The sequence below is a fragment of the Acromyrmex echinatior genome, chromosome 2 (genome assembly GCF_024713525.1).
Source record: "Acromyrmex echinatior isolate Ae372 chromosome 2, ASM2471352v2, whole genome shotgun sequence".
Classification (NCBI taxonomy): Eukaryota; Metazoa; Arthropoda; class Insecta; order Hymenoptera; family Formicidae; genus Acromyrmex; species Acromyrmex echinatior.
In genome coordinates, this window is record NC_141853.1 from 15,942,945 (window position 1) to 15,955,308 (window position 12,364).

The window sequence follows — 12,364 nt, forward strand, 5'->3', positions numbered from 1 at the left end:
ACTAACATTGACCGCGGCCTTCCTTATAAATCTACACAAATTTTTATCTCGCCAAGATTAAGGCCAACACGAGGAATGATAATATCGATTATTATCATGAACTTAACAGATTACACAAACGTATCTCGCAATTGAATTATAAATTTTTTAATCTCTCTGTAATCATGTTTTTGACTCTTCCTCTACAGTTTGGATCTTTTTTGTCCAGCCTAAATTTTTTTGTTTTAAATTTTCAAAAAAATGTGGAAAAAAATTCAAAATTCATTACTTTTCACAACATCTCTCTTACATTACCAAATATTTTGGATGCAAGATATTTTAGGAAAGGGAACTGAACTCCCCCTTCTTGCAAAATTTAACTCCAGATTACAAATAAAAGTTAAACTTAAGAGAAGTTTGCTTATTCCGTATTAAGTATAATAAAGTCTTTACTAAAATTGCAGCATAAAATTTATGATATTACGAGATGAGAAATATCGGCGGAGAAGTACTCGATAATGTTTACGAGAGAAATCGCGGTTCGTTATCACGGAATTTCAAGAGCCGGCACGCACGATCGTTTTTCGCCGTGGCAAAAATAGAGTTTCAGAAGTATTCTCGATAATAGTCCTTTCAGACATGTAAATCTATTCGGGCCACGCAGCGACCAGCGAAGAGGAAGAACAAATCAGCAAAAGCAGCGCGCTTCGAGAATATCGCGAGATAAGTTACGTTCATCGAACACGATTGGGAAACTGCATTCATTCAGAAATTGCATTATCAATTTGCGATTACTTGTTTTTTTCTTCATAAGCGCTTGAACTTTTGCGTAATTTTATGTAACCCATCCGTTGAAGATTTTTAATTCATATCAGACGTAGTATAATCCGGACGGATGGTAAATGTTTGCGAATAATACATGATAAGCTTGATACAAATCTATAAATTTTACTTGTATAACAAAACGAGTTAAAAGACAGATATTGATCGATAGAGCGTGAAGTATCCGAGGTTGTGAGAATATATCTCGATATTTTTATCGAGATTTAAGCTGTGGTTCGTTTCAAAAACACTGATATTTTAAAGCAAAATCTACAAATATTTATCATTCCGCGATAAAAGAATATTAGAAATAAGAAAACCGAAAATGTAGAATAAATAAAAATAAAATTATAAAATACTTTTAAAAATCAAAACAATTTTTTATTTCAATATGCGATAATTGATAAGTTTTTGTCTTTTAAAGCTATCGATAAAAGACAATAGCACAGGGCGATAATAAGTACAAGGCATGAATGACGATGTTTAGATTCGTATCCGACAAATATTTCTTTCACGAACGTTTTCGTTTATGGATGACGAAGGTTTCTCTGTATCCGATATTCCAGGTAAGCGGACCACACACCGTAACGTTTTAACAGCAAATTCTATCGATGAATGGAGCATCATCTTAGCACAAACATTATCCGCATCGTGCATGCGCGATATTTCGAGCCGTCGAACGCGATAAGATAAATTTTACATTGACATCAAACGTGAAGTGCAAATTGTTTGTCGTCGATTTTGCTTTTAGTCAAATATCCGATAAAATAAATCGAAATAAGAAATATAGAGAAAGACACGAGTTAACGGGGCAGATCAATAGATAAATTTGATAATAAAATAAATGAAATTTAATAACAAAATAAAAAAAATATAATAGAAAATCTGGATCTCCTTCATTTTTTATTCTCCTTAATTTTTCCTATAAATGATTTATCTTGGCACAAGTATCTTTTTTATTCATTTAAAATCATATTAAAGAGAAAATTAATTCCGATTGCTACATAAATTTAATACCGATCTGATATATGTCACGGCTGGAATGCTAATATTGCTCGTCACTGACTGTAATTTATGCTAATATCTACGTCATGTACGCGTGCAATTACGTCCATATCGCAAATATGCATTTAACCAAAGATTACGAACAATATAATTCAACTCAATACATTTCACATAAATCATCACGTCGCAGCAAGGGTATCGCACGTTCGTTACGTAACATTTACGAAAGCAATGACGACAATGTAGCGACAAGTTTCTACGCGATGTTTTATCTTAGATCGCGTCGCACCGATAAATAATTGACTAACGAAGCCGTTAACAAAGCGTTAACAAAGCCGTTCGTTAATGAACCCCGCGCATGAGCAAGTACCTTTAATGGCGACCATATAGAAATTAAATCTATGAACAATGTTAAGAATGCAAGTGAGTCAACGTGCAAAGTGCATAGCCGATCAAATAACTACTACCTGACAGAAAAAAAAGATAAAAGGGTCTCACGCGATATTGGTCCTTTGTAACTGCTTTCTTAAAGCTTTGTGTCCAAGGATAAATCAGTCCAAGAATTTGGACAGAGAAAAAATATACAAATCTCATTTGAACAATTTGAGCAAATCATATAATTAAACAAATCACATGACCAATGCGATTGGTCAATTCTTTTTCATCTTTAAATGAATAAAAAATCTCGAGATCTTGGATTGATTTCTAGTATCGTGGACACAAAGGCTTAAGACAGAAACATAAAAATTTTTATCATGTTGAAAACGAAAAAATTTTTCACTTTTCACATTTTCGCTCTAAAGAAAAATTATGCATGATTGCTACTCAGACAAGAGATTTACGCTCGACACGTAGTGAGATTGATATTCTTATTATTTCAGCATATATTGCATGTAAAAATAAGATAAAGTTAGTTGATGCGCGTCATATTAAAAAAAAAATGACAACGCAGCTAAGTTGACAAGTTTTCTTGATCAATCGCTCAGTAACTTCAATAATTAGCATCGTGCTTTTATCATAGCATGATTATATGATTATTATTATTCTTAATTCATTGTGTAAAATCTAATATTACATCGTTAGTTCATTTATGGAATTATAAAACGGTTTTTATAAATATTAGCTAGATTTAACTGATATTTGAATAATTCTCTGTTTTTAAATATAGAAAATTATTAAAAAGTAGAGTTTCGCGTAGATCTTAATTTCACTAATATTTATGGAACAATTCTCTATACTCTCTATAAAATCATTCTATTTTATATTAAAAATTATGATAATGTAAGACAGAAAAAAAGACACGTATAATACATTAAATCTATTGTGATATGTGATAGATACAAATATTATCACTTCGCCAAAGAATCATATAGACTATATGATAAAATTACATTAAAAAAACAAAACAGAAAACAATAATACTTGCTACGACATTACGAAAACTAAATTTATTCTTACGTTGGATTTGCTAGCCTGGATATCTTATCGATTACGCTGATTAATTAATCGATCAGACGTTGCTACTATTATATCCACCTCGAATGCAAGCGAAATTAAATTAGAGAACAGCTCATTCACGACTCACATTAATAGCTTATCGGAAAAATCAATGCCACAGCGTTTCTCTTGCTTGTAGTATCGACGCTTTGAGTTAATATTTAAAAAATAATAATTGCGTTGTTTATGCGTTGTATATTTAAAATCGTGCTAATTACATTGCTTATGAAATCCAAATATTTTCGTTCCAAACCTGTGATTTATGTATGTATAAAATTTCCATCGATAATCAAATTATATTGTATTTAAATAATGGAGCTGTATCAGGTTGTGGTGGTGTCTGATCTATTACATATGATATAATATTATATTTCAACGTTCACGTCAATAATCAATAATTCGATATTTGGTAATATAAATCATAATGGAAAATAAACTCTACATAAATCTTGAACAACAGAGAACATGTTTCGTAATTAAATTATAAATTCGAATAGTTAATATGTAAACAAATACGTCTATAAACAGATATGATTGTATAAGGTTCAGACTTTATAATGAGAATACTAATAGTAGAAATATATCGTGCATGCAACGAAGGAAGCGGATGAACCGCGCCCACACTTAATTCAAGATCGATGGCTTGTAAGTTTTCAGTCATTAAATTAGCTGGACAACCTATCATTAAAACAATCGTAATGGTCTACTTTAAGCGTTAAAAGGTTGTGAAACAAGAAAAAATAAAATCTAATTGAATGAAAAGAAAAAAAATAACAACAATAACAAACACGTGGAACTAACATTAATCACTACATACAATGTTTAACATGTTAAATTGTCACCTTTCGTGTTGTCTATTCAGTAATGAATATATGGAGAAAATTCAGATTTGAAGGCGAAAGCGTATAATGACGCAGCATAATTGAGGTTTAGTGTACAATGAGCGAAAAAGTCGCTGGCGTTACAGTAAAAAATTTCATGATTGTCGAAACAGCGAGGAACAAAAAGTAGGATGAGAGTAGTGTTAAGTTGTGTTGTGAAGAGCTGCGTCGTAACATTTTACAAATAATCCGTTAAACAGAACTAAAATTACATTGTCCCTTTATATCTTCTTGCCGCTACGCATACAGAAAGCAAAGAACGGACAGAAGGCCAAGAATGGAAGACGTGGGACGCGAATGCACTAGCTGCGAGGCGCACGAGCCACGTGGGTAGCATGTAACAAAAATATTATAACGAACGATGAAAGGCAATGTAATAATAGCGCTCGATGTTTAATAGACGGGAAAAAGTAAAAATACACGAGACGTCGTATATAAAATATAGGTAAACTAGATCAGTCATGTCTCTCATCCTTCTCCGTGTATCGAATAAAAGTGAAATATATAATAGTAACGAGTAAGTGTAAAGTATGCAACAAGAAAGATCTACAGTAACGCGACTGGAACTACGTTATGGCTTTATTGCTTTTGCTGTCACGTGGAAAGTAAGGGAAAAAAAAGCCGAAGAACGAGAATGGTGTGTAGGATGATGAAGTTGCCGCATCGTCGTTGTGCAGCAAGCAAATGTATGACGTAGGCAAGACGAGCAACGGTGCATGCGACTAGAACGACCAGAGGAGCATGCAGAAGGTCTGGCTGCATGATGCGGGAAGGGATGCTATTTCTGGCGGCTTCGGTTTCCCTTTCTCCTCCCCTATGCGTCGCATTTCCTCCCGCGCACGACGCCTCTCCACGTCTTGTTTCTCTCAACTAGTACACTGGATTTCTCCATTTCTATATACGATCAAACGATTCAAGTCGTGTGGTCCATTTGATATTCGGAATCATATTGCTCTTGTCATTCTAGTCTTTTTTTTATCTTTAGCAATCGCGTTAAATTAATTATTCACATTAATTTTATTTTATGTACAAACGGTTTGACAAATACTGATAAAAGTTAAAAATTGTTTAACTTTTACTGATTCAATATAATTTCTAAAAAAAGAGACAAAAGATGAATAATTTAAACAATAGACTTCAACTAATATTTATTGTAATATATGCGGCACAAAAAGCTTTTTATATATTAGGTGTTGGAATTAATTCGTAGCGTTTTTTAATGAAAGAATGTTATTTATTTCACATGAGCATTAAAAAATACATTAATGAAAGTACTTCCCATCACTTGTAAAACGCTACGAATTAATTCCAACACCTAATAAAATCATAAAAAATTCTCAATAATAAAAAATTAAGAACTTTGTATAATAAAATGTGCAGAATACATTTTTTATTTTTCATCTTGATTATGCAAATCAAGTTATTCAATTTTTTTCAACATTAAAAATTTAACAGAGTATTTATTATCAATGTCTTCATGTCAAAAATCAACGAATCTAACTAACCCAAAATTAATTAACGTAAAAAATTTATTTAATTATGTATTATGATAAAAAAATCTATATAATTATATATTTATAAAGTTGTAAGAAAACTTAATCTGAAAGAGTCAAATAATTAAGTAAACTTTTACAGAGATTCATAGACATAATAGGCCTATGTGGACGTTTTTAGACGCCGTGAGCTTCTTGAGAAGTTAATCGGTCGAAGAAACCAAGACTCGGGTCTCGACTGTTGTTCGCTGCTTCGCAACGTACGAATCAGCGGCAACCAGACGCGTTTGGCTTCGCTGAGCGATGGACAGAGAGCGATGGACGGGGAGAAAAGAGGAGGAGGGAGAGAAGAGAGAGAGAAAGAGATGACGGAGGTAGAGGGCAGAGGCGAGACGGACGAGGGTCAGTCGGTGACAGAGAGATGAAGGCTGAAGGCGCGTGGGGGGGATAGCGGGGAGAAGAACGAAGGGAGGGGAACCGAGTGCCGGTTCTACGTTCATTCATAAAACGAAGGCGGAGAGCGACAAGGAACGAATTGTTAGTGGCACTGGCACAATCACCGGCTCGGCCAACGCGCTCTCCGCTTGCCAACGCCATCGAGAGCGAGGAATATCCATGAAGCGTCTCACGGGGTTGCCATTGCTTGGACAGTTATTCGACAGTTTTAATTTATTGCTTATGTAATTGATAAAAGATCTATATAGATAATCTCGTAAGCTCTTGAGAATTGTCGATTTAAAACGAGCATATTATAAGACGTGCCTGTTAGCATGCTAATTACTCTAACGTAATATAATAAGTAATAATTTTGAATAATTTTGAATATAACTTTGTATATCTTGAATATACAATTTCGTTATAATTGTAATTAATTTTAATACGAGACCTGGATAATTACATAAGTGTTATAAATTTCATTATTATTGATATTTCAGAAATATATGAAGATGAAATACTTTGTTCGTTTATCTAAATTTTCGAGTGCAATCATGGAAAAGTGTTTAAAAGTACAAATATGAAATAAAATTGATACATTTTTTTTACTTATTCTATTGTGTATCATTATTGTGTATATAGAAATGCTAATTTACCTTTATGGATCTATGGTCGATGGGATAGCCGCTCTTTCTGGTTCCAGGGCTTTCTTCGTAGAAGTCCTGTTCCTCTTCGTAGTCATACAGAGATTCCATGTCCATCTTGACTGTAAAAGAAATTACTTGTTAATTATAAGGTATCAAAGTAAAATAACCACTGATATACAAATATATAATATTATCCAAATTATATCGCGTGAACGTATGCAAGAAGAAACATGGATTAAATTTTCGGGCTTGCGGCTTTGCCTGGATCACATGACACGACGTCCCAATTATAATTTTATACCGACTTCGCCTGCTTGGCACGATATTCTGGTTCGTGAGATACATTTATTTATCAACCGTTAAATAGTTCACTTTTAGATATGCGGTCGATATCGTCCGGTAAAGAACGAACCGTGGTAATATGAATGAAGCGAATATTTTAACAATCAGTAATTATATCTCATCATCCTTACAATTATTCTGCTAATGCAGTAAATATTCTAAGAGTTTCGATTTTAACTTAAATAACTGATTCTTAAACAATCTATAAATCAATATTTTTTATTTTCAAAAAATATTATTTAATATTATATGATTTAAGTTTTTCGTTATTCAAGTAATAATTTAGCGATTAATTCAAATTAGGATTAGTTCAAATAGATTTTTTTAAATATAGACGGCACAGCGCAACAACAATTACATTTCTATTTTTGTTTAAATAATAAATGTAAATTTAATTTAGTTCACAATTTTTGAAATCTTTAGACTTTTTGTTTAAAGCAGAATGTGAAAGCGTTTAATGAAGAAGTTAAACTTGTGCATTAATTGGAAGGAAACTATTGTTTCGTATGGAGCGATGTAAAGTGTAAGAGGTATTCGAATCCGCGACGAAGATCAGGTTACTCCGGCTGGAACCCCAGCCGCCAGATGGTAGACGGAAAACTGTTGAGCTACCTCGACTCTCACGACCCTTTACACGCAGCTAAAATATGTCTACAAGAAGTTTCAAAAATGTACGAACGATAAAACATGGAGCTTCTTTAAGGCATGGGATAAAACACTTTTCGCGAGAAAATCATTTCTATCTAGGTTATCAGTCTAGTTTATCATTCATGCAAAAAAATGATACGGTTCGTAAATACACTTTAAAAACATCGTTCAATACAATCGCATTATTTATAATATTATACGCACTCTTTATAATATTATACGTTATTATTGTTTATAAATTCATACGTTCATTCATTTCGTTATACAATAACGACTATTTACTAAATGTAGCTTACCTACTTATGCAACAAATACAATACAATTCTTGAAAAAGATATTAATTTCAAGACCATAGATGCCCTCTATAATTAAAGCTATTATATTAAACGTGATTAATAATAAACATAACAATAAACGTGACACTCTTAATAGCTCAGTGACATAAATTCAACTAAACTGAAATAATTGCTTAACATCAGATTGATAGAACTTATCTCGCGAATTTATCTGCACCCCTACCGGGAAGTTCGACGGCGATAAAGAAAGCTAATTAAAGCGGATTAACTCATTTGCTTTCGTAACTTATTATCTTCATCCATAATTATCGCGCGACAGTGATTGATATTTTGAAGATAATGTTTTTAAAATCTTACTTAACAGAAATTATTATTATTAATATATAGCAAGTTTTCTTAAACGTAGATTAAAGAAAAATTATAAATCATTACATCTTTTATCTAGCAATGTGAATAGCAAATGTTATCATGAGAAAGTTAAGATTAGCTTCAAAATTCTCCATCTGCGCATAATATGTTTGACATGAAAGCATGTTGTTTGAGGCTTATAGTGATGCTTTTCGATATGAGAATCTCGGAATATCGTCTCAGAACTTCTCATATATCATTTGTTTTTCTCGTCTCGTCTCGTCTCGACATTTTTACCTATAACAATTATAATTATATGGTGTCTCACAACTACCGCATTTCCTCTAAGGACATATTCTTGAGATAATTTTGAGACGACGAAAATTCTAATACGAAAATGTCAAGACAATAATTTCTTTTAATAAATTATAACTAACTTTAAACTAACTTTAAATGCTTGTAAATAAATAACCATTTTACTTTTATAACCTTTATTACTTCTGAATTCTTTTGAACATTCTAAAACGAAAATCCTGATACGAAAATATCGAGGTTACACAGTTTTCGAATTATACATTATTTTTAACCAATTATAATTAAAAAACTATTGTAGCCTCGACATTTTTGTATTAGACTTTTCGTTTCAAAATTATCTTAAGAATACGTTCTTAAGAGAAAATGCGGTAATTGTGAGACACCCTATATGTGTTGCCTGATTATATAAAATATAAATATTTGAAATAAATGAAATGAGATAGTCGATATTCTCAAATGTCTCGAGATAAAATTCGGGAATCTTGAGAAGCGAGAATATGGGCCTATCGACACAAAAATTGTATCAATCATTTGTTTTCAAGCCTAAATCTCGATATCGATATTTTCTCGTTTCATCTCGCTCGAATGCATCACTTTCGCTTACTGACTTCTTTATTTGTTGAGGATATTCCATTATCATTCAGATATTTATCTGCAGCATAGCGAAAGATATCGTGTATATTCTCAGAAATTATTTATCGTGAGTATTAAAGACAAAGAAGAAAACAAACAATACCATCACTGAATTATCAATGATCTTCGCTATTTCTAAAAGTTTCAAAAGGATTATGTAAACGCGAAGTAATTGATAACATTATCGCATATTAATAAAGTGAAACGTTACATAATGTTAATTGATTAATTAATGAAGTTAATTATTATTGCAATAATGCATAATAAAGTTAAAAATAAAAAGTACTCTTATTTCATATATGTACCAATATATTTTGTGAACTTGAGTCATATTGTATAAATTTATTATTTTGATAATAAATTATTTTCATAAGATAATATTTGTTTTATATATGTATATATATATATATATATAATATATTATATATAAATATTATTTCCTTGGATCGCATATAACTTGTAAATAAATTTAACGTTTAACTTCCGTATAATTTTATTTTATTTATTTTATTTATTTTTTTGTCTGCTTTCTCCACCACTTGCGCACATTATCGATCTATCGACTATATTTATCCGTTAATCAATTATAAAAAAAATCAAGTGTTCAGATAAGTAACCGGTTGCAAGAAGATTATCAAAACCAGTAAGTAAATAAGTCAATTTCTAATAAATTTGATACCATATTTTTGATATCTTTAAATTATATTTTTTTCGCTAAAACTTTAAAAACGTTTCTCAAAAATTTTCGTTGATTTTTTTCTCTTGAAACGCGCATGTGTAGAAATGTCTTTCGTTCTTGTGTTTACTTGTTCTTCGACAAAATCTGAGCGAAAAAATTGGGAGAAAAGATTATAACACAAAAGAAGATAAAATGGCATTTTGCCTCAGTCTATTCATTCTCGATGTAGCATATCAGGATGCTAACGATTCATTACGTTTTGCACAATATACATTAATTTCTATGTTTTAACTTTTAACTGCAAGAAAATATACAGTAATTAATGCAACAATAATTAAAATCTAGTTAATTCTATACTGAAAAAAAGATATCAACAAGATTATTTAATTGAAAATAATTTTGTCAATTTATATAACACTTTTAATAAAACATTTCTTACATCATTTTATTTTAATAAAATTTTACTTGTTTTCAGTATTATATTATTGTTCAATTAACAAGATTATTTTCAATTAAAATAATACTGTTGTAACATTTTTTTTCAGTGTATCATCAGGTAAATTTTATTGAGGTTTGACTGATTTTTCAATCTTTTCTATATTCCAGAAATTCACTTTGATTACGATATTCTTTATATACGTATTATGTACGTATACCTTACCTTATTTGAAAGTATCAGTTCAATTCATTGCATTTATGGCATGTGCATTCTACGGTAACGTTATTGCGTTTCAACGATAACGGCGCAATATTCTCGAATGCTCAACGACAGACTATACATATTAATACTAAAGTACCCCGCCATCGCAAAAGTGGAGTGTCTATTGTCTCAATATCTTATTGAAAGCAACGTAATATCTCTTAAGGGGCTGTTATACTGAGATTCAACATGCGGGCAGATGAACCTTTCACGTTGTATCTAATGCGTACGCACCCGTATGCCAAACGTAACATTGTTGATGGCTCCGAGAAGATTATGAATCATCGTTGATTTTGGATGGATCGCAAGTACATTCTAACATCCTCTAGCGATTAAGTTCAAATTAATTTCAACAAATACGCCAAACATTTATTGGTCAATTAAGAATTCTACCTAATATTATTCAAAAAGTTTTTCCTTAGAATGTCTTATGAAAACTTCGAAATGTAGTTTGTTAATTTCATTAAATTATTCCTATCTTCATATTTTTTAGAAAATTATGCGTAAAATTATAACTTATCAAATCTATCTATTTGAATATATTTATTTTTCTTCTTTTTTTTTAATTATTGCTCCAACATGAGTTCAATGCAATCAGTAAATCAACGAGAAAATGTGTAAATCGAAGTTTCTGACCAGTTTTACCTAACCAGAATTTTTGAGCACACAGTTACCGAATGGTTCCTGTCCACTAAATCTAAAATAGTAAAAACTGACCAGTTTTTCTCTGACCAGTTGTTCTACTTGAAAAACGTCGTTTTAAATAGATGTGCAAATATATATTAGGAATGATCACAAAAGTCAGTTAATTTCACAGAAATTTTCAAAAATTTTTGTCCGTACTCGGCGACTCTTTTGATACAACTTAACTTTTGAATCTTATACTTGTCTGTATTCTGGCAACGGTAAACATTACGATGTTTATGATATTTTAGATGCATAATCTTGTAGAAAAGATAGAATCTTTTATCAAAAGAGCATCGCTCCTGTTTCGGATCAGTCAAGCGTCGTGACTTTGTGTCACTTCTTACGAAGCTCTCCCTCTTTGTCATCGTTCGTCGTCTTAGCAAACGAAAATGGTAAGAAAAAGGAAAGAAACATGAAAAGGCTAAAGAAAGAAGAAAGAGAGACAGAAATGGTAAGATGAAAGGATACAGTCGCGACGTTGCCGCGCCATGGTCTGAGATCCGAGAAATTCTGCAAAAACCTTCGGCCATCTGATGCAAACCATCGCATTCCTTTTTCCTTCTTTTAGACGATTTTACATTATTTCAAATCATTCTTATTGCCGACGATAGATAAAAGACGCTTCCAAATAGGATAAATATACAATATTTATATATGTATACATAAAGTTATGCCATAATAACTAAAACGAACTTTGAAGATCTAGAAAAGATCAAAGAGAATTAATTTAAACTCAACTGAATTTACCTGATTGGGTTGATCTATAAAATATATCAAATTCGTGTGTATAAGAGAGAATTGAGATAAAACAGGTCTTTTGCTAAAGATTTCGAATTGTCGTCACGATTTACATTCCTATCATGATTTATGTCACGACCTCTCGAATCTAACAGCAAAAAGTTTTTCTTGTCTAACTGGTCTTTAGCTACATTCTAAATTGACCCTTTGTGCAATGAT

At 31.5% G+C, this 12,364-nt stretch overlaps 1 protein-coding gene across 4 annotated transcripts in view; it reads right to left on the reverse strand.

Annotated features, from left to right (window-relative positions):
- The window catches only part of pnt (ETS transcription factor pointed), a 130,277-nt gene that overhangs the window by 102,222 nt on the left and 15,691 nt on the right, over positions 1 to 12,364 (reverse strand). For all 4 annotated transcript variants that reach the window (XM_011065395.2, XM_011065396.2, XM_011065394.2 and 1 more), the window contains exon 2: positions 6,769 to 6,878. In XM_011065395.2, coding sequence (XP_011063697.1) covers positions 6,769 to 6,873 — 105 coding nt within the window. In that variant the 5' untranslated portion in view covers positions 6,874 to 6,878. The remainder of the gene's footprint in view (positions 1 to 6,768; positions 6,879 to 12,364) is intronic.